The 27,690-nt window shown below is 42.3% G+C and overlaps 1 protein-coding gene across 1 annotated transcript in view; it reads left to right on the forward strand.

Annotated features, from left to right (window-relative positions):
* Positions 1-7,360: 7,360 nt before the first annotated feature.
* LOC103189571 (thrombospondin type-1 domain-containing protein 4) overlaps positions 7,361-27,690 on the forward strand; it is a 50,558-nt gene continuing 30,228 nt past the window's right edge. The window contains exons 1-6 of the mRNA XM_042343139.1: positions 7,361-7,408; positions 9,187-9,259; positions 9,933-10,184; positions 11,800-12,231; positions 12,978-13,080; positions 13,690-13,826. Of these exons, the coding sequence (XP_042199073.1) occupies positions 7,383-7,408; positions 9,187-9,259; positions 9,933-10,184; positions 11,800-12,231; positions 12,978-13,080; positions 13,690-13,826 (1,023 nt within the window). The 5' untranslated portion in view covers positions 7,361-7,382. The remainder of the gene's footprint in view (positions 7,409-9,186; positions 9,260-9,932; positions 10,185-11,799; positions 12,232-12,977; positions 13,081-13,689; positions 13,827-27,690) is intronic.

Genomic DNA, 27,690 nt, shown 5'->3' on the forward strand with positions numbered 1-27,690 from the left:
CATAACTTGCAGCATTGTGTTTCATCTGGATTGATTTGCACTATAGGCCAGTTAAAAAAATACTTCTTAAAACTGATGAAGCAAAGTTCAAGTGGTATTACAATAAAGTGACACCCAGCCTAACACACTCCCCAACCCTTCATATCTGTTATGTTCAGTTTGCTTTCCCACTAAGCTGTCAGGATTGTCTCCTGATTTATGCGCCATGGTTTATGGTTGGTGAGCTCTGAATTTTTCTCAGTTGCTGCAGCAACTATCACAGAATCTAATGAGGCGAGGCAGCATATGGCTTGATTTCCCTCAAGTACATATTAAAATAACCTTCTGCTCTGTAAAATGCAAGGTAGAATCACAGAATGTTACATCTCAGAAACAGGCCATTGAGCCCATAGTGTCAATGCTGGAGTTTTTTTCTGCCCATTAGTCACCTAATCTAATCACTCTCCTGCTCACTTCTCACACCCACAAATGTTCCTCCTCTTCGAGCATCAAATTCGCTATTGAAAGAATTTATGGACTCTGCTTCACCTATGATTTGTGGCAGAGAATTTCATATTCCACCCATCACTCTGTAAAGGCATTTTTTTTCAACCTCCACATTCTGTGATTATCTTAACCGCATGCCTCTTCATTACTGACTTATCAACTAGTGGAAATATTCTATTATATGTATTCTATCATAACCCTTCATGATCTTGAAAATCTCTATCTGGCTTGCCCGGCCCATAGCTCTAATGAAACAGCACTAAATTCCCCGACTTTTCATTGCTCATCCCTGGCAATATTTTAGTGAATGAACCTATGCTGACCTTTCAAATGCCTTTATATCCTTCGTTACAATGGAGTGTCCAAAACTGTACACAATAATGCAACTGTGGAACCAGCGACAGACCTGTAGACGTTTAACATTACCATCTTGTTTCTCATCTCCATGCCTCTACAGTAATAGTAAGCTGGTAATTGTTTTGTTTTGCTACTGAATCCAAGTGGCCATTCTAGTGTATTGCCTTTTGGGTTTATAAACCCTCCAAAAAATAATAATAATAATAATAATGTGGTCATTCAATCCACGATTGTTTGTGGGACACTGCTGTGCACAATTGGCTGCCGCGTTTCGCCCACACAACACACAGTCACTACACTTTACAGTATATCCTGTGAAGCGCTTTGAGACGTCTCGAAGACGTGATAAGCCGCTATATTAAATGCAAGAATTATTATTATTGTTGGGAGACTTCAACAGGCAAAACCTGCTTCTGCTCTCACTCCCTGTCCATACATGCACATTCAGCATGAAGCACTACATAACAATCATTAACTTTGCTTTGCCCCTGAGGCCTCATTGCTGCTCCTGAGATCAGTTCTCTCAGCTCCTGAAGTGACATTTCTATTCTACACAATCTCAGAACACTCAAAATGAGATGACTTTAACTCCAGTAAAAAGGATTTTAGTTCATTGTCTTACATGACAGACTGATGTAAACATGTGCTGGTGTGTCTCATCAGTGAGGAAACCTAAGAAGACTAGCATCTTATTAAAGACACCACCAATGAATCATCCAGCAGACAGGTCTGAGCCGTACAGCAAGATAGGAACGTACTGTTAGGGGAGGCTCAAACACTTCATAACAGATGATGGAACCACACAACACTGCCTGGCCCACGCATGGTATCTTTACACGTTCTGTTGGATCTGTTTTTTTTCAGATGAAGCAAACAATTTGCACCCAGCTCCTGCTGAGTATCATTCCTATTCATGGCATTTGATGCTGTGGTCTGCCAGATAATGCAGATTGTTTCTCCAAGAATATAGAATAAGAATAAAGTGATGGATGGAGTTTAAAATACTGGAAATTGGCTTGAAAGATTTGATGAAAATACTCTTGTTGAGTTTCTTTCCCTGCAACATAAGAGGAGGAACTATAGCAAAATGGTAAAATGAATTTGGCATCAGCTTGAGTCAGTTGGTGGAACTCTCATCTCTAGGTCAGAAGGTTGTGAAAGCACTCCCGGATGCTATCCCGCATGAATGGTGCTATATAAATGCAAGTTGTTGTTGGTTCAATCTGCATGTCAGGACTTTGAGCTTAAAGTCTCGGCGGTTTGTGGTGGGGGTATTGCTGCATTGGTGTGTTGCTGTTGTTTGGATGAGATGTTAAACTGAGTTCCCACCTGCTTGTTCAGGTGGATTTTAAGATCCCAGGTACCATTCCAAAAGAGAAGAAGCTTTCTCCCTGGTCAATAATCATCAGTGTCTATTGATCACTGATTTCATCATTATTTATAATAAACAGACATAAATAAACAAATAAACACGGCAGACGATCCATGGACATAATTGCATGGCACATTGATATGTGCAAACTGGCTGCCATGTTTATTGATAAATATAGACACTAAACTTGCCACCAATTTCCTGTGAAATGTTTGGAGATATCTAAACACTATTCAAATGGAAGGATTATTATATATTTTTTCAATAAAATCTTAAAAAGGAGTGGACGAACAAAGATATTCACAAATGCAACTCTTTAAAAGTAGGAGGGTATGTTTACAAAGTTATACCGTATAAAAAAAAGCAAAGTTATTTGAAAAAGTTAATAAAGTCCTAGATTTTATAAATATTGTCACAGAATACAAAAGGAAGTGATATTCTCCACTCCAGAGTGGACATGTGTAGAGATTCTCCATGATGTAAAATGCTTTCTTTCTCAGCTTGAATTTTAGTCTTAAGCAGAGAAAAGGGGCTAATAATTATGTGACTAAATTTACAGACCGTACAACTGGAGTTGTGGACCCTGCTGTTTCTGTTGCCGAGGCCTGGCGACTGCTCTCTCTCCCTTTGCCAGTGAGATGACACTCTGGGGCTGATTTCAAAAGATTTCTGAAGTTTGAAACCCGCACGCTTTTTGATTTTATTTCAATAAAATATTTGATGTCAAAGCTCTATGTAGATAAAAAAAATGGAAATAAAATAAAAATGGAGATGAGAAACAAGACGGTAATGTTAAAATAGTAATTTTTACAATTACGGCCGTTAATTGTAACAATTAACACCGTGAAATAAAATAGCAAAATAACAAATATTCGGTGGAAACAAACAAACAAACAAACAAACAAATAAATAAACCTCATTTGTTTTAATTTGTTGATAAATCCAATCAATCAGAACTGAACGAAGAAGCGCCTCTTTTCTGCGTTGGGAGCAAAACCTGCTCCAGATGTGCTGCTTTAGCTGCAGTTTCTGTGCTGCATGGAAGAGCCAGTGCTGGGGGCCAGAGGGCAGATGTGAGGCTGTAGATCAGCAGGAGAGGGTGGGAATGGCAGGCTGGAGCCAGCATTCCCAGATTGACAGTGAATCACTTTGTGCTGCCTCAAGGATACAGCTGTATTAGTTACTATGACACTGCAATGCTGTTAATCAGTGTCTGCTCCTCACTTTGTTACTCAGACATGCTGCACTTGGCATCGGTCCAAAACCCATCAACAATCTTTAGCAGCCAAACATTTCGAGTTCCTTTTGCGAGTAACGTTTTAGGTTCGTGGCTGATGTATGGCAGGACAAGCCTCAGGACAGACAGAAAGAGCTCATCAGAGGAGACTACAGAAGTACACGTTGCCTGAGATTCAGGATTTATCGCCATCAAATTTATAGGCTCTCTGTACTGTTTGCCTATTTCACAAGCAAACCTTTTTTTTTTCACACGTTGTGCAACTTAAAACAGAAGGGTTTTGTGAACCATGTGATCTCTGAAACAACACTGAAACCCCAACCTGTCTGTACATTTTACTCAAAACCAATACGTGGGAGAAAAATATCAGAGCAGACTTGATGAGATGAATGTCCCCTTTCTGTGCAGTAGTATTTCTGTGATGGCTGAGGTGTTACACTGAGCTGTTGCTACACTAATGCCTTAGGGAAGCTGTCATGATACTCAATCCAAAGCACAGGTGTGTTCGTGAATTTCTTTATTATCAACTCATTGCCCCCCAATCGACTTACTGTATAACCACAGCAATTTGTTCTAACCTCAGTGTACTCGTTGACTCTTTATTAATTGTTCTTTATTTCTGAAAGGAATATCCTCCAGCCTTTCTTTCATTGGAGACACTGATTTCAGCTGTCACATCAATGCTGCACTCAGCCTCGCCAGAAACTGTTGGAAATTATTTGAAACGAAAGCAGTCAAGGAAGGCAGTACAAGTCACCATGATTTCGAACCCAGAGTGTGGTCAGATCTACAATATTTGAAAGAGGATTTTTTTCCCCCCCTTGTGTGCAGGTCAACAACCCTCCAGATAAATTGGTGATGGACTCCAATGCCTGTTTGTAGGGCAATTGCTGCACTCAAATTGGGAGCGTTGCATCTTATGGTCATTACCAGTGAGAAGGTCCTTAAGGCTTTCCAAGTGACAATCATTCCGACTGCATTCATCACCGGGTTTGCATGAATTCCCAAGCCTTGCCCCTCAACTCCTGTGCTCCACCTTGTACCTCTTGGCTTGTCTCGGGGTCCAGCGATCTGAAGCCTTTCCCCCTGTTATCAAAGGGGCGTTCCAAAAAAAAAAAAAATTGGTGCAAATGAGTGAACGTGTTCACAACCCGGAGGGAGGGCGAGGGATGGGTTTGGGCTGATCGGTGACACGGGGTAAGTGATGCTGGTGCTGGGGCTGGGTGGGTGGGGGATGGACTTGGCTGGGATGGGGGCTGGTGGGCTGGGGTGGGGGCTGGGCTGAGGGCTGGGTGTTGGGGGCTGGGCTGGCTGGGGGCTGGGGGCTAGGGGGCTGGGGACTGGGTTGAGGGCTGGGCTGGCTGGGGCTGGGGGGCTAGGGGGCTGGGGTGGGGCTGGGGCTGGGCTGGTGGGCTAGGGGGCTAGGGGGCTGGGGTGGGGCTGGTGTGCTGGGGCTGGGGGCTAGGGGGCTGGGGGGCTAGGGGGCTGGGGGCTGGGCTAGGGGGCTGGGCTGGTGGGCTGGGGGCTAGGGGGCTGGGGGCTGGGCTGGGGGCTAGGGGGCTGGGGTGGGGGGCTGGGGCTGGGGGCTGGTCCTCTCTAGTGTGTGTGTGTGTGTGTTTGAGCCGGTTGTTCTGTGCTCACAGCCCCCGCCAGAGGGCATCCACCACACCTGAGCCACCCCCCCCCCACTCCCCACCCCCTCCCAAAAAAAAACCCCAGGGCGAAATCCCTCTCTGGTTGCAAAATCGCGTGGCTGCAAAGAGAGAGAGAGAGAGAGAAAAGGAGAAGGAAGGAAGGAAAAGGGGAAGAAAAAAAAACCCAAGGAAGGATCGAGCCGAGGAGGGAAAGGAGACCCTCGGCTCTGCCCCTCTGCCTGTTGCACCGCATGGAGCTGCGGATCCGCTGCGAGAAGCACATCAGGTCAACTCCCCAAAGCGATCCGCAAATCGCTTGGGACAGAAGAGCCGAGGAGTCGGGGCTCTCAGTTGGATGCAGCTGAAAGGGCAGGAGAAAGGCATTCAGTCAGGTAGGTCCCGTACCTCTGGGCGGGGAGGACAGGGCAGGACAGGGCAGGACAGGGCAGGACAGGGGCTGAAAAGTCTGCAAGAATTTACTGTGGGTTAGTTGAAGAGTTTAGACGAGCACTACAAGCACTGCTTCCCATCCTGGTGTCTCCAGTCTGTAAATGCTGCTGTTCCTCTCTGTCTGTCTGTCTCTCTCTCTGACACATGTCACATCTCTTGCCCCTCTGCCTGTCACTTATCTGTGTGTGTGTGTTGGGTGTTTCAGGACAGAGAGACACACACACACACACAGAGAGAGATACAGAGAGAGCTGGCTCTGGTACCCAGCTCCAAGGCACGCAGTACCCAGGCTGGTGCGCTGCTGATTTCTTCTCTCTTGTCATCTCAAGGCTTCTTCATCTCTGTTGTACACGTTGGCTTTCTTTTTTTTTTGCAAAAAAAAGAAACACGACTAAGAGGTTGTACAGATCTGTATCCTGTCCGTGTACAGGTTTCACCCACAAGCTATGCAGTCAGTTCACTTTGCGGTTTGTTTCTGTGAAGTGCTTTGAGACGTCTCAACGATGTGATGCATCAAATGCAAGGATTGTTGTTATTATAATTATTATACAATCACCTGTGGAGGATTGGAGGTGTTGTAATCGGAGGTGGTTAATGTGTAAAGGGGCCACGCTTTAGATAATACTCTTTTGCATTTGTTTGCAAACACACCTTACACCAAGGACAGAAGCAGAAATCCACATGGTATTATCTGTGAGCAAAAATCTGAGACTTCCCTTTGTTAATTATCTTAAAACGCACCGGTGATTTGGCAAGTATTGGTCAATGTTAAGGTACTTTGACCCATCCTGTCATCAGAGCTTTAGCTTGCAGGGTTGAGGACAAGTCTGGTTGATGAGCCACATAAAACTGGTCAATCTTCAATATTATTGTGTAGTTGCCTGGTTTTGCCAGTTTCTCCTCAAAGTTTGTTAGCCCCAGGGAGACCCAGACTTACCTCTCTATAAATTTGATATATAACGGGTATTCAATACAAGATTTGTAAACTTTGTGCAGGATATTAACTTGACTGCGGTTGGAAAATTGCATCCCACTTTGGGAACTGCATTTTGCAAATCTCCTCACCATTCATCATGAAGAGGTGCTGCGGAGATTCAGTAAGATGTTATCAGAAATAGGCTATTGAGTCTGCACTGGTGTTTAGCTCCACATGAGCCACCAAATCTAATTCCACCCTTCTGCTCACTCCCCATATTCTTTCATATACAGTAAACTCCTGATAACTCCACGCTGGCTTAACTTGCCACTATAAGTCATCGTGCCCTCAATATCCACCTGGCCACATTTATTTATATTTATTGTATGCCTAACTTACCACTCAGGATAATTTGTCACTGAGCCCCTTTCCCTTGGAGTGATTAGTTATTAGTTATTAGTTACTGTTATTAGTTATTAATTTACTGTGTCTCTTTTTGAAGCCAAGTCCCTTTGAAAAGAATTGATGAGCTCACTTCAACCATGGCTTGTGGCAGAGAATTCTACATTCCACCCAGCTTCAGTGTGTTTTTCTTTAGCTAACTTCCCCTTTTATTCTTTTTGTGATAATCTTTAACGTTAGTTTATCCGCTTTGTAACTGACGCTGACCATGGAATAACTTACCGCTTACTCTGTCAGAACCATTCAAAATCTTGATCTCGATTAGGTCACCACTTCATTTCCGTTTGAGTGAAAAAAGCCCCACTTGGCAGCTCTGTTGGTGTATTGAATACAGCTGTAGTTTATGGACCAGGTGAAATTTATTGTGTATTTATTTTCAGAAATTGAGTGAGTTGCCCTCCAGCTCCAAAACACAGAGCAGCACCTCTGTTATCCCATCTGGCAAACAGGAATTCAGTTTGTGGCATCATGGAAAATATAATACCAACACTTTGGTAAGTTTCGGTCACTTTACATTTCCATAACTAAGATGTTAAAAATTCCTTGGTGTTTGTACGAATGAATCATATCGTCCTGATTTGCCCTTTCCTTTTGAACATAAATTCAGGTTAAGCACATGGAGAGAGCGGTGCATCAGTGAGTCAGAGAGGATCGGTGCATCTCATAGATTCATCAGATTTTGCAACATAGATCATGCAATAATCCTTCCTTGCATTTGTAGGCAGACAATCAGTAAGACTGGGCCCAATACAGACCTTGTGGATCATCACTCAGTATATCTTCTGAGAAACATCTTGCTATCCCTGCTTTTTGCTTTCTGCCCTCAACCAACACTCTCTGTGCTGCCGCCTTCCCCTTAATTCTATATGATATAATCTTTGCCGTACTCCTCTCACGTGGCACCTTATCAAATGCTTTTGAAAATAAATACCAACTAAATCCACTGCATTTGCCTTATCAGCTGCTCTGCTATTTCTTCAAAGAATTCTTAAGCAAGCATTCATCCTTTTAGAATTCCATGCTGACTGGCCATTATTAGCTTGTGTTTCTTATTGTGTTGCTTAACACTTTCAAACGATATCATAAACTCCCATAGTTTACCAACATTAACTGGCCTATAATTTCCTGATTTATCACGTCTCCTTTTTTTTTCGAAGTGGGGTGTCATATTGGCCACCCTCTAGACCTCTGGCATAATCTTTTCACAGAATTTTAGAAAATTGTACTCAAAGCCTCAGCTATGTTTTCCTTCAGGAAACAGCAGGAGCTGATGATTTATCTATGTTGTTTAGTTTTCTTTGTACTATTTTTCTTTGAATAATAACCTCAATCAATAACCTCTACAGTTCTACACCTACCAATATCCATCTGTGAAAACAGAAGACAAGTGCTTATTGGGTGATTCTTTCATTCCTCACTCTCCATATTTATCTTTTTCATTGCTTAGCAATCCAGCCTCCACCGTGCCTTCCCTTTAAGGCAATGTGTCTATAGAAAGCTTTACTATTGCCCTTTTGTTATTTTACTATTTTTTCTTTCATATTCCTTTTTAGGGTTCTAATCTACATCTTTATGACTTTCTGTTATTCTTTACATGTGTTCTGGAATTTCTTTTTCTGCCCTGTAAATTCTAAATGCAGCTTTTTAGTTTCAAATTTGCTCTAATCTCCATTCCTTTCCTCCTCTGTAATATAAAGAATTATTTGGATTTTGCCCTAAAATACGCAGTTAATCCATATTCTGTGAAGTGCTTGGAGACGTCTCAATGACGTTGATAGGGCACTATATCAAATGCAAGGATTATTATTATCATTATTATTAATATACTTGATTTACAGCCCATCACTTGCCAGGTTATATATTTCTTGTTGCTGATCTTCATTTCCATTTGCAAATTTTTCCTTCTGGAGCCCGTTGATATATTTTGTCACCTGCTTCCCAAATGTTTCCCAGTTGTTTTTAAGTCGTCTCCATTTCCCAGAACCAGTATTGTATCCTTCCTCGTTCCTCAAATGCAGAGGGTTAAGAGGAATAGTTGATAGAGATGTTCAAAATGTAGAGGGGCTTGATAAGGTAAATAGGGAGGAACTGTTTCCAGTGCTTGGTGAGTTGGTATTGAGAGGGCATCAATTTAAGATCATCGCCAAAAATACCAGACATGCTTAATGGGAGTGAGGTCTGTATAAGTGAGGCTAGGTGGTATTTTACACTCACTAACCTTCCAAGCCACACTTTGGGATGAGGCTTCATGAGTTTGCCTATTGTGTTGCAGGTTACGGAGGCTTGGGGTTCTGTTCGGGTGCTGCCTGGTGGTACTTGCTGATCTGAGTTTTCCACACAGGAAGGTGAGGTGCTGAGATTGGGATTGCCGCAGGCTGTCCTCATAAAGAGGCCCGGGCTTGTATTCAACCAGTGAAACTTGGAAGCATCGTAGGAATGTGTTTACAGACTGACTGTTGAATTAAGATACGTTTATTTCTTGGCAACAGTTCCTCCATGTGTGTTAGTGGATTTACATTAACTCTACTGTACTGTACTGCACCGATTATTTACCTCTGCACCATTCTTTTGCAATGATGACTACTGAGGTTTTGTAGCTGAATGTGTGAGGAGAAGGTGCTGGGTGTTATTATCTAAAGTCCCAAACCAGAAAAATGTCACTTTTCATTTACATTTTTAAACATTTGATCCAAGTTTGAAAAGCAGCCAATTGCCCACAGCCGTGTCTCACAAACAGTCGGTTCATTTTACAATATATCCTGTGAAGTGCTTTGAGATGTTTCAACAATGTTATAAGGCACTATATCAAATGCAACTATTTTTATTATGAACCCATCCCCTGCCAATGTATTCATGCAATTATTTTTAGGGAACATAAACTGAAACGGTCTCTATGATAGGAATTGCCATTTGAAGGAGAGGGCCATGGGGTATAATCCATGTAATAAATTCAGGGCAGAAAACCAACTACTGAGATTCAGTACAATGTTACCTCCTTCTGTCTACTTTCCCTTCTAGACGCAGCAGATGACACTGCAGCAGACTACAGTCCCAGAGGAGTTGGGCGCTAAAATCAATGGCATGTGGGGAAGCTGGGGACCATGGTCAGCCTGCTCACGCACATGTGGAATTGGAATAATGGAACAAAAGAGACCCTGTCTCTCAGCGACTTCCTCTTACTACAGCGAGAGCTCATATCCCAGTACAGGACACCATTTTTCATCCTTTCACAGGCACTCTCGACCCTACCTGAGCCATCAAGAGGAAAGTGTAAATCTGCGCCCGGGCCACATTGTATCAGCCTTTCGACCTTCCATTCCTCTGCACAGGAGTGAGGATCAGCTGAGAGCAAGGCTGCAGCAGTCAGCTTCGCAAAGCAGGAATGGGAGCCAGCATCGTCCTGGAGGTTTGAGAGAGAGCAGACATTCAGTGACACAAGAACAGAATCCTAAACCAGAGAGGAGGTTAGTGCATGTAATTGATGTGTGTGTGTCTCATATTAAAAGTATTCATTCATCCACGATCACAGACACTTGGACACAAAAATTAGGTGTCACGAGGACCTAATAATTTACCCTTAATAATAATTTGGTCACTCAATCCACGACTATTTGCGGGACACTGCTGTGCAAAATTGGCTGCTGTGTTTTGCTCACAAAATATACAGTCAATTCACTTTACAATATATTCTGTGAATCGTTTTGACATGTCTCAACGATGTGATAAAGCACTATATCAAATGCAAGGATTATTGTTATTATTGTTATTAATATACCCAAAGAGTTTTCATTTGCCGAGATGAATGCTATTGCTACATTTAGTGCTATTTCCATTTTTCTGACAAATTAAGATTTCAGTTGAGAAACTAAGTGAATTTGTTCTTCAGTTGCTTGAGAGGTGGATTTAATTGTAAGGACTACATACATGCGGTCACAATACCAACAGGGTGAAGACATTATTTAATGTGCTCAATATTCTAAAAGGCTTTTTGATTATGAATGAAATTGTATCTGTGGATTGACTGACTAAATATAACACAAAAAAATGCAAACTCTGGGGCCAGACTAGAGCTGTCTGGAATCAAATTCTTAATAGTCTACATGTAGTGATGAGAAAAGGGATGTAAATTGTGGCATGAAAGCAGCATTAAATCAGTGGCACTTGGAATATTTTTTTATACGCAGCATGATTCATTGGTTTAGAATGCTGTGTTAACATTGTGAACCAATGTATTAATTTGGTGACAGCCTGGTCATCCATTACATTGCCTTGAATGATTGCAGTCCTACCTCTCTTGACTTCTCAAAGCCAGAAAGACTCTGATGCTAAATTGGGTGAATATGGCAAATAGTGAGAAATATTGGATAAAACGTTAGGAAGAAATTGATAGTCTCAAGATTGTTAATAAAAGAATGAGGCCAGAGTTTGAAGGAATGTGTTCATTCAGGAGGCTATTAGTGTTTGTAGTTCTTTATCCAATAACAACTTCTCTTGGTCACAGTTAAATGTTTCAGATTACTTCACAGGGACAGATTGGGAGTCTGAGCAGGATAGGAGATTAGGGATTAGAAGGGAAAGACCATAGGCTTGGTGGTTTTTAGAAGGGGAGAGGATGGGTGCAAAGCAGAGAATTTAGGGATTGGGCAAGGTGGCTGAAGGCTCATCCAATGCGATGTACCAGATTTCCATTCCCTCCATCATAACCAACTAATCAAACTGAACTCAACCAGACTCCCACTGGCTTCTGCATTTCTTTAATTCATAAAACATTTGGGTCTTAATGCGTTTGCCAGCTCTTGCATTCATTCAGAGTGTGACTTTATAGCGCACCAATAGCTTTTTAACACGTGTGTATAAACTCAGAGCTTTTCTTTAACTTTGCTAGGTCAAGACTAAGAGCTCGATTGTACCTGGGAGATATGGATATGGAACGGTGCCTTACATATACTCACTACAAACTGACACGGGACAGGTGTCAGTGCGAGCAAGACGGCAGAGGCCCATGGCAAGGTCCCAGGAGCATTCACGGCTTCGGAACAGTCACAGTAACAGTCGCATCCGACCCAACTCTGGTTCCACTCAACATCCCAATTTCTATCAAGATGACCGCCAGTCTCACGCTAACCATCAGTCTTCAATGTACCGGAACTCTCCCCATCCAGGCAGCAGTGACTCAGCTCAACGATGGAGCCCTTCGGCTAACTCCTACAGCCATTCCAGCTCAGCCCAATCAGCCCAAGCAAACCTCCATCTGCCTGCTACAAAGACCGTGACCTGCATGGGTGACCCAAAGCAGCATCGACTGTGCAACAAGGATGTGAGTACAGTACTCTAACTCCAGTTAATTAATTGTGGCTGGAAATTCTGGTCTCACAACTGGATGAGAATGATTGAACTGGTTTGAACAGATGTGGTTTGGAATCTGGATTTGGTTTCAGCAATATACAGCCCTGTGTTGACCAGCTTGTCAGAATTGTCTAAAATTTTCAATCTAAAATTAAACGTGGTGCAAATTATTACACATCTGAAGAAATTGTGTTCATACAGTGATCTGAACCCTGAGGAATATCATGTCGCCTAGGTAACAATTATGTATTATAATTATTGTTTATTATAAATAGGCATTATACAATCATTGTCACCCAGGTCTTGCATGTGTGTGGCACAGGAGTTCAGTGCTTGCATGACCAAAGGTTGAGCAGATGAAGCCTGCGCTATGATCAGCCATGATCTAATAGAATGGTGGAACAGGCTCGAGGGGCTGAATGGCCTATTCCTATGTTTCTATGGTTTGTTATGGATTGGGTGGCCAGGGGCAGCAGTGAATTTGAGTCCGTGCTTTCTTATCTTCACATATAACTCTGCACAAAACAGACTTCTGCAGAACTAAAGGCAAAATTACTGCAGATGCTGGAAATCTGAGATAAAAACAGAAGTCGCTGGGAACACACAGCAGGTCAGGCAGCATCTATGGAGAAAGGAAAGTAAATTAACGTTTCAGGTGGATGACCTTTTGTCAGAACTTCAGAACTAACCTGTGACCTTTTGTTTGTGTCCCAGCAGCCGTGCCCCCAGCCTGGAGTTGACATGCGTCAAGCACAGTGCACCTCCTACAACAACAAAGCTTTCATGGGCAGGTTCTACCAGTGGGAGCCGTTCACGGATGGTAATGAAATTAAGTTCATAATGAGGGATAGATACACATGTACGTGTACATACACACAATACAATAGAACAAAATGCAAATATACATTTATATAGAAGCTTTCATGTCGGGAGGACGCCACAAAGTGCCTAACAGTACGGGCTGAGCGCTCAAGGGGGGTGGGGTGGTTGAGCTGAGCTAAAGGAAAGAAGACCAAAATTGCCATTAAAGATTTAGATCTTGAGATGGGCTTGAACGAGGTGACTCAGCAGTTTGCGGAGCGGGATTGCAGAGGATTGTCAGCAGGTTTAGTTTCTGATATTACATACTCCACTCCAGATGCCACTTTGTTTTTTAAGCAGCTCCACCACACCCAAAACAATTTTCTCTCTCGAGCCTGTGCCTTATTGCGATCTGTATAGACTTCGGGTTAGGTGGGGTTGCAGCCTCTGTGATGCCCATATTACAGCCATCCTCTTTGTGTGTGGATGGGGGGGAGGGGGGGGTCGTTGAGTTTATTGCATGATGATGAGAAATGTAACACTGTGCTGTTAGCTGCGTTTCATGATGAAGGAAGCTGCATTTGGAGTTGTGATTAATATTACGCTCCCTCTCCCTGCTTTCTCTCAGTCAGGAGACACCAGGAGTGTGAGTTAAACTGCCGAGCCGTGGGCTTCCGTTTCTATGTGCGACAGGCAGAGCAAGTGATTGACGGGACACCGTGTCACTATAACGCAACATCTCTCTGTGTCGCAGGACTGTGCAAGGTGAGCGGGCATAGAAAAGAAGGTAACAAGTTCATAAGAGGTTTACAAGAAAGCCCGTCAGCCCAATTGATCTTGTTTTTCCTGAATACCCACTTCCCACATTAGGAGCACTCACACACAAACATGCCTTAGTGTAATGCGTATACACTTACACACAGCTAAGTGCAACACATCACACACGTGCTGCTTCAGTGTGACAAACACATGCACCCACAAAGAAGTCTCGGTAGCACACGTAAACAAAGCTCAGTGTAAATGACGCACATGCACACGTACACACAAGCACATACACAGCTCTGTAGCACACACACGCGCAGTCAATATAAATACACACACGCTGCTCCCTACACACACACTCTGCTCAGTGTAGTATATTGTTGAGAGGTTGTTTGGTTGCTGCATATGGTACAGCAGCTCCCTCCAGTGCTCATTCTCTGAATGTTCTTTGGTGCAGCAGTACTCGCTCGGTGTGTGGACCGTTTCAGATTTTATAACCTACGGTTTACATTGCAGTCATTCTCTCCGAAGTGAAAGATCGGAGTCAGGATTAGATGTGGTGTGTGCAGTGTGGTTTGATGTGTTGGTGCACATGATGTTGGATCTCTCTGGTCAGTAACACTCCTCTGCAGCTCCACCAGTTTGCTGAGCTCACTTCTTGTTGGGCCAACAAAGCTTAACATCTGGAAATTCCTGCTCTCCGGAGAAGCAGCTGCTGTAGTGAGGAGGCACAGACGCCGGAAATTCCACCTGTCTGAGCCGGTAGGACCAGGTTGTCTTAAAATTTAAGAGCTGGCAGAATTATGGTCAATTCTTAAGTTCCATCTTAATTTGGAATCCATTGTTTAAGAGAGTCGGGAAAAAAAAACAGCTTCTAAATTAAGACTGAATTGAAGAATTGTCCACGAATCTATAGATCTTAAATTTTAAGACGAAATGTTCTTACAGGCAATGACTGAGTGTGGCATTATGGACTTAAGTTGTGTGAGGGGCAACATTTTCACTAGATTGTAGGTATATGGAGTAGATTGTAGGAGTGTGGTGCAGACCACAGATATGGGGTGTAGACTGCTGGTGCAGAGTATTTATTTGGGGGTGGAGTGTTAACCATGACTAACACATGCAGAAATCCATCACCATGCTTAAGAGTATCGAAAGCAAACTGAGAATTCCATACGTCCCACCTTCACATGGAAATCCCAGAGGTAGATTGTTGGAATGGAATACACACTCTCTCTCTCTCTCTCTCTCTCTGGAAACCTGCTTACTAATTCCAGAAAGTATGAGGCACTGTCTAGCAAGAGCCAAGGCTTGGGGACCCCAGAGTATGCGTTGGGGCACTGCTGGAGTCTAACCAGCTGGATTGTAGACTGCAGGTGTGGAAAACGCCAAATAAATTTGTGCCAGAAACTACGTCCTATAGATTAGAGCATGGAAGAAAATCATTCCGAACATTGAGTGTAACTGTTGTCCCCCCTCCCCCGCCCACTGAACCCCTCTACTATAATTCTAATTTGCTGCTCTTTTGTAGTCATCCTTTTCACATGTTTATTCACGGCTCAGCGAGTGTAATACTGGAGAATTTTGATGTTGGATGTACTGTGTGTATCCACACTGTGGCAGTCTACATCTCCTAATATACCGTCCTCACTGTGAGATGCTCAGTGTTGGGTACTCAGTACTCATTCCTTCTCATGTGCCTGCCAGTTTTAATCAGTTAATCACTGAATGATAATTCCTTGTCAGATGAACGTTAGACATGAACGATTTGAGGCACAAATATTTTCATTGTCTTAAAATGCAAGATCGTAGAGAATTTGAGGAGAAAATAAATCCCATTTTCATTCAAAAATGGATTCCATTCAAAAAGGTTTTCTACAGTATTATGTAGTACGAGAGACACGGTGAAGTACTGAAACTGTGGGGTATTGATACTGCTAACTTGGTGTTATCTGCAAATTTAACGATCTTGAACTGAGTCTGCAAATCCAGGTTATTAATGTATGGAAGGAACAGAAGGGAACACACACCACTGAACCCTGAGATATCCCACTCAATGATACCTCTCCCACTATTTTGACTCACTTCCGCTAACAACTACCCTCTGCTTTCTTTCCTCAAGCTAGTCACTTTCATGTCACACCCTTGCGATCTGGTAACTTGGTTTATGAAGGAGTCTCTCATGTGGTACTTTGTTAAAGACGTTTTGGAAGTTTAAGTACATATCATGTGGCTTCCTGCAGTCTAACTATGTGTGCTCTGTAATTGTCACTACATTGTAATTGTTCCAGCATTCTATAATTGTTACTACACTCTGGCTGCACTCTGTAATTGTTACTACACCTTGGATGTACACTCTAATTGTTACTGTACTCTTAATTCTCAATGAAAATCTAATGTGGTATCTAGGGAGTCATTGCCAATGGCAGGGTAAAATGCTTTACTTGTGGAGTCTCTTAAAGAAAGGTTGTGCTTATTCTTGTTCATTAAATTTTGTAAATGGTGGTTTATGGCACATTTACCAGCAGAAATTCTTGGCTGGTTTTACTGTTTCTTTTGTTGAAAACAGTTTGAGTGTGGAGATTGACAGACGTGCTGCTGTGCCTGCAAGGTGATAGACCGAGAAAGGGATGTTATCTGGGCATACACATCCGCTGATGATTGACAGTTGATTAATGGGGAAAATCTGGGCTGGATTGGTGCATTGTGCCAAGAACCCAGTGCAAGAACACAGCCCTTTTTAAATGTGCCAAATTCTAAAAAAATTCTAAAAGTCTGCCTTTCAATGGGCTTTTAGAGTAGAGTATTGTTTAACCAAGAAAAGAGGTAAAACATAGTGTTGCACGAACCATGTTTGTTGGAGTCATTGCTGCAGAAGAATTTCATTAATCTCTAATAAGCTGCGGTGTTATCCCAGGAAAGGCATTAAACCCTAGGAAGCTGTGGTAGTGAAACTGGAATCTCTTCTACTGTGCCTTTGGTCAATATCTCTAAATCTCTCATTTCCCTGCTCAGCGTCCTCCACTACAGGGCTAACATTCCTCCGAGGTCGAGATTTACTCTGTTAACTAGTATTTCCCAGTGCATGAAAGTTGGGATATTCTTAAATATAGCTTGTGGCATTTTAAAGCCAGTTTTCGGTAAAACTTTCTGTCTCCCAACGCGAAAGGCACTGTATAAAGGTAGATTTGTTTTGTATTTTGAGAATCACAGAAAACCAGCTTCAAATTCAACAATTTGCCATATTGAAATGAAACTTTAGGTTACCAGAGTAAATCTAGACCCAAGTCCAATTTTACCCCATATGTTTGTTAAGTGCTTGGAGACATTCCTTTGTGCGAGGCAAGTGAATTGGATTGCAAATTGAGCAGTTCCTGGTGATAGCAGACAGACTTGCTGCCTCTTTTAATCCCACTCAATCCTATTCATCATCAGTAGCATTAAAATCAGTTTTGTGAGACTGCATTGCTGTGGTCTGTGCAACATGTGACATCCATCCTGGAAAGTTCACTAAGTGCTAGATATTTAGAAAGCATTTCTGAATTCTTTCAGTTGTGGCTGCTGTGCTTCGGGCAGGGAGAGCAGCTCATCTGGAGAGATGTTAATTGATAGTTTTGAAATTCATTCACAGAAAGCACAATATCAATTGAGGGTTTAATTTGTGTTCTCAGCATTAACAACAGTTTGCTGAGAGTCACTTGTGGCTCTTAATTGTAAATCCCATTTCCATTTTAATGTCTGAGCCACAGAACAATGCGCAGCAGTTTGTTGCAATGCAATCACTGTGTATTGATCCTTTATGTATTATGTCAGGTTCTCTCCCAATGCCAAGTCTAAAGCCTTGAAATAATGCAAACACATCTCATCATAGGTGAAGCAGAAATAGAATGAACCGAAATTTAAAACACTGTCGCTCGGAACAGCTGGCAAACATGTGGCAGATTCTGAGCATTCTTCTCTCTCCCACTTGTTCCTGTTCAGGACTTTGTTATTCAGCCTCTTTAACCCCTTGGGTGCTGGATTTTCTCTGCGTCTTTCAAAACATGTAAATGTCTCTTGGTAGCTATTTGTGGCACAGACACCAAATTACACACCAAATGTTGACCTGTTTTCTCTGGTTTGGGCAGTTTTCAATCCCCTCATTCCAATGACTGAAACCCTGGTCTTGTTAAATAAAAGCTTTCATTCCCACTGTATAAAAGGTCAAAACGTGAAAGCTACTTAATAAATTGTGCACAAACACTGCACAGTATTGAGAATAGTTCAGCTGCTTATAAATTGAGCTCTGCACCTTGTTTGGCAACATAGCCGATTCCAGATGTGTTGTGCTCTCTGACTAATGCTGTCTACACTGTGCAGCCATGAATTGAATGCAGTATTTCTGAGTGTCGCACAGTGTTAGCCTGCAGCAGCACAGCCCCAGGCAGAGCCTCAGCCCCAGCCTGAGCCAATGCCGGGAAGGAGCCAAAAAGAGCTTCATAATGCAGGGAGTTGCCACGGTGCTTCCTGTGCTCACACAGCAGTTTGTGGAGGTGGGAATATCCCAACGACGGAAAAAGTAACATTGCCAGCTGCACAAACTTCATCCAGAATATGCTGGGGCAACTAATCAAGTTGTTCTGGGATAAGAAAGTGTAGTACACGCTTTTGAAAGTAAGCTCTTAGTCCTGTTCCCACCCACGTTGTTTTAGTAGGTGTGAGGCTGAATTAGTGACAGTCCGTGCAGTGACTGCGGGTACAAGAGACGGCTGATTTTATAATAATAATCCTTACATTTGATATACTACCTGTAACGTGGAGAGCTGCATATTTTCTGTATATTGTAGTGACTGCGTATTTGTAGGCAAACGACAGATGCCAATTTGTGCACAGCAATGTCCCACAAGCAGCCATTAATTGAATGACCCATTTTAACAAGAGGATTGTTGGCCTGGAGACTGGAAGAAACTCGCTTTTTTTTGCATAGCTCCACAAGATCTTTAACGTCCACCTGAACAGGCAGAAGAGATCTTGATTTAACATCTCTTCCGAAGGATGGCAACTCTTGACAATTCAGCATTCCTTCCCCCAGCACTGCATTGGAATGTTAGCCTAGAGTATTTACGTGAGAGAGAAATTATTTAATAAGGGCACTATATGAAATGCAAGGGTTATTATCATTATTTAATATTGTCTCGTTTAAAGTGCTTGTGTGTGAATCTAAAAAGACGCATTGATACTTCTGAACAAAAGATCACTTTCCATATTTTTGTGTATTAATTTCAGATGTTTGCCTTTACGGTGATGTGCTTTCAGCAATTCTTAAATGAAACAGCAGGGCCTCCCTTTGTAGCTTCATTTCATTCATTGCAGCTCCAATCAGTGGTCTGTTCAAGCTTCCCCACAGCTCTCCTGTTCCTGGTGCTTTGTTCTTAAAGTTGCAGAAATTAACAGTAAGAGGCATGAATGTAATGAATAACGTTTGTGTTGTGTTCGCTTCAAACCCCTAATTCAGTGCTACCTATGCGGATCACTCTCTTCTCACTTCCACACATGAAAACAATGCTGAAATTTCGTCTGTTTATACTCCGGAACCTTTCACACAGTAGAGATCAGTAGACCATGCACTATGAAGAAACTCAAATTGAATGGCCATCTGGCGACCTGGCCAGATGGATATAGTCTGGCTTGAGAAATAAGTGAGACTTTGACAAATATTTGTACAAGCTGAAGAAGCACTGGAGCTGTGCCTGAGGATGCATTTGGTCAATTTTTTCCTCTTCTATAAATGTAAATGTAATTTTGTTGTTGTTGTTTTTATCCCTCTTCCTCTCCTGAAGCTACTAATTGTTGCTGAGTCCTCTCACTCAAATGTCCATTCTTAATGAGCATCTGGACTGTGAGTGTGAGCAGGGCAAGGCATCCTCATCAGAAGGGTAGGATTTCTATCAGTCTTAACAATGTCGGCTTCAAATGAGATTTCCCCCATTATAAATCGCACATGGTCAAAGTCAATGCAAACAAAACCGACAGGAATCGCAGCCCTTTGCTGTTCAGAGATCCATGCTTTCTAGCAGGGGTCACTGAATGACATTGTGGAGCGGGGGCTTCAACTGAATTTTACCCTCCCTTTTGTGCTCTGAGATCTCTCTGATCCTCCCCTTCGAATCAATTGAGAATTTCACCACTTAAGGCACATTTCCATTCTCTAATTCTCAACATGCTTAAGCCTCGGAATATGACGTGAGCCGGCTGCAATGTGTGCTGTATAAGAGGTAGTTTCTCATCAGTTGCAGAGGATAAAATACAGACCGGGCTTTCCTGGCTGGCTGTTCAGGTGTGGCTGTGGGAGCATCCACAAATGCTTGACTCAGTGTGAAGTGATTTACAGTTTGTTGTGATTTGCAGGAAGCAGCTCATGCAACGGAGTGAATTACAGATGTCGAGTCTGACTATTCTGTGCAACAGGCCCTTTATTTACTGGGAATGAGCCCATTGTAATGTTTCAGTGTCGGAATGAGCAGATAATTCCCCTATAATTTTGCACCCGTGACATCTGTAATTTTCAGCCACCTTCTTGCCCTAGTGGATACAGTATCAAACATAGCTCGGTTCCAAACACAATGACAGAAGGTAACCAACCCACTCCTATCAGCTACATATTTAGATGCATGTCTGCACCATGTCTGAATCCTCGTGCAGGGTGATGTGTGCAGTGAACTCTTCTCCCGGTGCAATAAGCTGGATCTTACTAATTGGGGTCGGGTGCAATAGCTCAAGTGTAAAAACTGTACGCTGCGGCTGCCCAATTAAAGAACTCCTGGGGCGTGTGGTTTGCAACTCAAACTTCATTTCGCGTAAGGTTAGCAAATAATCTGTCCGCAACTAATGCACCAAGTAATCTGCTCAGTGTGTGCTAATCCATAATAGCTTTTAAAATGGAATTAGATAAACATTTAAAAAAGAAAACTTTAAAAGGGCATGGGGTGGGATTAAAAGGAGAGCTCTTTCAGAGAGCTAGTGCACGCCTGATGGGCTGAAGGACTTAGGGTGGAACAATGCATGAATCTATCCTGTACAACAGTCTCAAAAGTAATAAGGAATGAAACAGACACGGGAATAACTTAAAACAGCTGGAAAGTGGGATTTATTTTGAAAAAGTCATTTAGGAAAAGAAAACAGAGGTGTGGCCCTAACATGGTGCGTTGAATGGTCGTCCTTTATACAGAAACTTACTATGTTTGTAAATTCATATACAGAGATTCATATACTGAGGCAATGGGGTTGAAAAACACAGTCAACTTACAGTCTATCCTGTGAAGCACTTTGAGACATCTCAAAGTTGTGATAAGGCGCTATATCAAATGCAAGGATTATTATAATTACTGTTGTATTTGTAATCCCAAAGTCCAGCAAAGAATGTCCTGTGGCCAGTGTTTTTTTTCATTTTTGTTGCATTTCAGGCCTTTACTGATGCAACATTTGGCTAAAAATTAAAGCCACCTGATAGCTTTACTAAATTGCTGTTCATCTGAGAATGTTGAATGGAGTTATGTTAAAAATGAAAATTTTCAAAGGGCACCCAGACTGTGAGAGCATCATGTAACCATTTACTATAGTGATAATTATTTTGCAATCTGTTAGCCTGACTCCGTTATTAGCACACGCTTCTGAATCAGAAGGTTGTATGTTCAAGACCCACATCCGGACTTTGACCTTATAGTCTAGGGTGTATTTTTCAATGCAATGCTGAGAGAGTGTTGCATTGTCGGAGGCGCTGTCCTCCAGATGAGGCATTAAACCAAGGTCCCGTCTGCTTGTTCAGGTGAACGTTAAATATCCCAAGGCACTATTCGAAAAGAGAAGGAAGTTTCTCCCAGTGTCCTGGTCAACAATCCCTCAGATAAAATTGGTTATTTACATCATGGCTGTTCATGGGTCATTGCTATCACAGTGTAGTGACTGTGTATTTATAGGCAAACACAGCCAATTTGCAAACAGCAATGTTCTACAAAAGGCCAAGATGAGAATGACTAATTTTATCTGGGGGTTTGTTGGCCAGGACACTGGGAGAAATTCCCTTAATTTTTCGAACAACACCATGGGATCTTTAATGTCCACCGGAACCTCGGTTATATCGAATACAATGATTATTATTATTTGGGGCTGTTTGTATTAGATGTGATTTATGCAAATGGTAATGAGAGTTAACATTTCCAATGTTCCTTATCCATTCATTTATTTACCTGTTATTACTGGCAATTCATTAATACCACTAAATATTGCGGAATGTCTGAGGAAGTATGTTAGAAATGCACAGAGCTCAGTGGACAAACACACGGTGAATACTTTTCTAGTGGGGGCGGGGGGAAGTTCTTTCTTCAGGAGTTTAAAAATATCAAGTGCGGAACTCACAGAAAGATATGTTTGAGCCATTTGCTAAATGGTCGTCTCAGAGCACAGGAACCCCAACTTTCACAAAACAAACCTGACGTTGATTAATTGAGCTGAGGCTTCAGATTTCCACATGGATAAGTAGTTCTATATGCACTGACCTGTGAAGCCACAGACCTTCTGAGATCCTGTAGCCATTGTTAATAGTGTTGGTGAAACTTTTACTAACATTCCATCAGTGGTATTGATTTGTTGTTCTTTAGATATGACTTTGTGAGTGTGTGAACTTACTTGAGTGTATCAAACGTGTATGTGTGGGTAATCTAAAGGTGTGTGTGGTAAACGTGTGCGTGTGTGGGAGAGGCGGGGTGTAAGAGGAATTCACATGTGTGTGAAATCCATGTTGTTTTTAAATCGCAGTCACAGAGTGGTGTTCTCTCCCCGCGAGTGTTCCCTAACCTACGGCGCCTGATTCCAAAGATTGTGAGGATGAGAGAATTTTTTAAAAATCAAATCAAATATCAGAAAAGCAGAGTATTAATAATAAATACAATAATATTGAGAAGGCTGTGCAGGTCTGAGCGGTGGTGGGAGGAAAATGGCAATTGACAACCTCAGGAAATGAAGATACCGGGTTCCAGCTTCAGATTCCAGACATCCACAGCTTCTGTTTTAAAGCTGAACCTGCCAGACCCTGCACCAGACCCAACACTTGTGCTGGCTGAACTCAGTTCCTAACATGAATGTTTTAAGCAAAGGCAAAAATCTGCCCATTCCCACTGATCCAGTGTGACGTTAGTTATCTGGGTTTGTGACCAATTATTGATTGACATCTTTGGGTGGGGACAGACTTTTAGTGACTAACTTGGCTCCAAAGGGACTCGGCTAGCAATGGAACATCGAAATTGAGTCAATTCTCTGTGGTGCTCTCTGTGGTGTGTGTGGTTCCTGAGTTAGAAAAGGACACTGTTGATGATGCATATGCCAGCCTGGTTCATCGGGAGGTATAGAAAGAGCCAATGGGTCACGAGAGGCTGGGATTCTTTCCACTCTGCTCTTGTTAACACCGAAGCCAAAGCCTAACAGGTAATGTGGTCCTTGGTGGACAAGCTACGGGGAAACTTGCCAGACATTCTTCAAAATGCAAACGGTGCAGTTTTACCCTGTTAATTGTCAGCAGTACCCCTCCTTAATGTACACTCTGGGGTCCCCAAGGCTTGGCTGTTGCCAACTAGTGCCTAATACTTTCCAGGATTAGTTGTATATTGTGCAGCCCTCCAGGGTGAGATTATGATAACAGCAATAACATTTTATAAGAGCCCTTCACATAATAATAATAATCCTTGCACTTGATATAGCGCCTTATCGCGTCATTGAGACGTCTCAAAGAGATTCATAGAATATATCGTAAAGTGAATTGTGTGGGCGAAATGCTGCAGCCAATAGGGCACAGTAGCGTCCCACAAATAACTGAATTGAGTGACAAAATTGGTATTATTATTTAGGACTTGGGATAACTTCTCAGAGCGCTCTGAGTACACACTCTGTGCCAGACATTAATGGAAATTTCCATGCAGACATGAAACTCTTATTAGTTTGGTTTGGATGAGTTTCTGTGTGTGTCAGGCATTCATATGACCAATTTTTTTAAAAAAAATCTTGGTTTGATGACTGGATGTTTTTGAGCGCTGACTCCAACATAAACCTGAGTTAAACTCGAATTGTGCTGCTCCAAACAAGTCTGAGCTTAGAAGGAAGATAAAGTACGCCACACATGGTGAATGTAAAATGTTCAGCACTCCCTCCTGGGGGTGAAGTTTAGGTCATTCCTGGAATATTTTCTTAGACTCTGGCCTCCTGTGGGGTATTCTGTGTGTTTTGAAAGCTGCAAATGGAATTTAGTACCAAAAGGGTTAAACTAGGCTGTAAAATAATATCAGCAATCAACCTGGACAGCATTTCTGGGTGGGTACAGTTCTGATTATAAGTTTTTTTTATTAACGATACAAAAATACATTTTCCTGTGTTTTCTTTCGTGATGTAATCTAACCTGCTTATTTTGCTAGTTTTTAATTTAAAGTCGCATATTTGGCAGCAAAGTTTGAAACATGAGGTCTGCAATTCTTGTAAGGCAGAGACACAACTGGCAGCTTACCCACACTGGAACAGGCGTGTGTGCGGTACAGATTTGGGTACAGATTGGCGTAAAGTGTGGGGTACAGTGTGGGCAACAGTACAATATGGGGTACAGCATGCACAGGCCGCAGTGCATGTTAGGACAGAGTCTGCAGGACAGAGTGAGGTACCTTGTGCTGGCGTCAGTGTGTTTTGCAACCTGCAGTGCAGTGTGGCATATAATGTGTGTTAGTCTGCACCACAGTACGGGGAACAGTTTGTAGTGCAATGTGGGGTAGAGGGCGCACAGGCTACAGTTTGTGTTACAGTGTGGGAGTACAGTGTGCTCTGCAGCCTTGAAAAATGACGACTCAGAAAGAACTTATAGAGATGTATACAATGCTAAATGGTATTGATAAAATAAACCCAGAACAGCACTTTCAGATGTGCCAAGTCATTAGGGTTAGAAGTGCACAGTTGTAAAGGTTCACTTCGGGACAGTTACTTGGAAGTACTTCTTTATCCACAATGTATTCAACAGCTGGAACTTGTTACCAGAAATGGTGTTTGAGGCCAGGAGACTGGACTCATTTAACAATCTGTTTGATGCTGTGATGTGAAGACAGCGAAGGGTTGGTTTTCTGGAAGGAACAGATCAAATGGGATGAAAGGCTTTCTTCATCTCTTGTGAACAGTTGTGACGGAATTCTAGAGATAACTTTGTCAGTTAGTTTCTTTCTGAATGGTGAACAGCTGGAGCACAATAACAGCTGGTTTCTAAACTCCTGACCCGTGCTGTCAACAGAGTTAAATAACTTCAGTCTTCACACCAGCAACAGAAAGTTATCCACTTTTAGACCGTTCACTTGCCTTGGTATTTTTGGTGTTTCTGGTTTTTCTGGTCAGTTTCTAGTTGCTGTGTTTGATGTGACTGAATAATCCATTTATATCTAGGGCTGTGCTGCCTGTGTAGATTTATGAGAATAATAGCAAGGATGAGGGGCTACAGTTATGAGGAGAGACTGGAGGAGTTGGGTCTGTTTCCATTGGAGCAGAGAATCTTGATAAGGGACCTAATAGGGATTTACAAAATGATGAGGAGTTATGACAGGATAAACTGATAGAAGCTATTTCCAGTGGTAGGGGAGTCAGTGACTAGAAAACATAGTCACAAAAAGAGCGAAAAGATAGCTTTGGAGAACTTTCCTTCACAGAGTTTTTGGGATGTGGTAGAGGCAACTATTGTGGGTTTCAGGAGAAAGGTAGACAGATAAATGACAGATAAAGACTTGAATAGGGTATGGGGATGGAGGAGTGCAAAGAGATAGAATGGACAGCTTGTTTTGAGAGCCGGTACAGACTTGATGAGCCAAATGCCTGTGCTGTAAATTTGTATAATTGTTCTGAGTAAATTCATCCCAACATGTCAATGAAGTGTCATTGACTGGTTATAAGATGTGTATCTGTCTGACTCTAGGTGATGCAGAGTGTGTGTCTGCTGTCATATTTAAGAGTTATTGAGATGGAATTGTATTCCGTGGTTTGACATAAAGTCAGACCCCTTCAAAGCATTTCACAGATAATTGCTGTAACATGTACATTTATCCACAAATGTCTATTGCATTTTTTCAACAAGTTCTAGCCTTTTACAAATCCATGCTGGCTAAATCAATACTTAATCGACGACTATTTGTGGGACACTGCTAAGCACAATTGGCTGCCGCGTTTTGCCCACAAAACATACAGTCAATTCACTTTACAGTATATTCTGTGAAGCGCTTTGAGAAGTCTGGAAGACATGAAAAGGCGCTATATCAAATGCGAAGATTATTATTATATCTCTCAGAATACAAAGATTATTAAAGTGATTAAAAATTGTGATCCCATATTGTGACTTCATTGCTATCCTATTCTATGCTACTTCTGATAAAAGCCCAGCATCCAATTAGCATTTTTGATCACTATCACACCTATAAGCTTGTTTTAATGAGTTCTAAATGTGGAGCCTCAGATCTCTTTGTTTGTCGACCACGCCTAGCGCCTCTCCATTTCACATGTAATCCCTTTCACCATTCTTGTGTTCAAAGTGGACTACCTCACACTTTGTGACATTGAACTGCCTCTGTCATCGATCTACCCACTCGCTCTATCTCCTGCTTTCTTCACCATTGAATTAACTTCTTAGCTTCTTGTCACCTGCAATCTGGGATATCCAGTATACCCCTCTATCTCTATATCCAGGTCATTTGTACGTAGTTTGAAAAGCTGGACTTCAGCAACTATGCTTGTCACTGCCTGTCAATCAGAGAGCATCCCTTTTATTCAGCCCTTTGCCTCTTGCTCCAAATCGACTGGCAAATCAGAAGAGAAATTCATCGAATGCGACAACACATAACAGGGAATTTTTTTTTTACTAATCAATATTCTCACGGAGTTACAATATAGTTCAAACTAGAACGTTTGCAAAGATGGGTTCTGCATTGCAAACCACCGTGCCAGTTTGGTTTCTGTTGTTGATTGCATTCCTGGGCTCCTCCCCTTCCTCCACCTCCCTTCCCTCCCCCTCTCTCTCCCTATTATTTAATTAACATTTGTTTGGAGGTTTTGCTGCACAGCAACATGTGAGACTTTAAATAGGAGACAGCGAGTCTCTCAGCAAGCTGAGCTTTAGTGTTCATCAGGCTGCTGTCTCTGTGCTGTGTTAGTATTTTACTGGCAGATATTGCTCCATTGCCCTGATAAATCTGATTCCAGTGTTCACCCAAGAACAGTACTCAGGCTGTGGAGAATCACACAACTATGTCAGTGGCCTGACTTTTGACCGTTATCCTTCAGTAGCTCTCTGGCAACTATCCGCCCTCCCTTCCTCTCTCTCTCTCCCTGTGCTTTCTTTCTTTGTCTTTAATTTTTCCAGTTCCTTGTGGCCCTCAGAAAAGAACAATAATCCTTGAATTTGATTTAATACCTGTAATGTTGAAAGTGCATCGCAAATAATTGCTAGCCACTGTGTTTGAGGACTAACTAGTGAGCCAATTTACACACAGCAATATCCTATAATATCCTTTTTTCCAATAATGACATAGGATTTTTCACCCTTAAGAGACAGGTAGGATCTTGGTTTAATGTCTTATCTGAAGGACAGTCAATGGGAATGCAGCAAATCTCATGCGCAGTACTTGTGTGTCAACCCAGACTATGAGCACAAAGTCCTGAGCAGACCTTAAACCCTCAACATTGTGACCCACAGGCAAGATTGCCACCAAGCTGACAACCAATATGCACGACTGACCAGTTGAGAGACTGCATAGGACAATGAGTATCAAAGCAAGCAGTGAGAGCATGGAATGCATGTTTGTGGGACACAGCTGTGCGCAATTGG

Source organism: Callorhinchus milii, unplaced genomic scaffold (assembly GCF_018977255.1).
Source record: "Callorhinchus milii isolate IMCB2004 unplaced genomic scaffold, IMCB_Cmil_1.0 Scaffold22, whole genome shotgun sequence".
Classification (NCBI taxonomy): Eukaryota; Metazoa; Chordata; class Chondrichthyes; order Chimaeriformes; family Callorhinchidae; genus Callorhinchus; species Callorhinchus milii.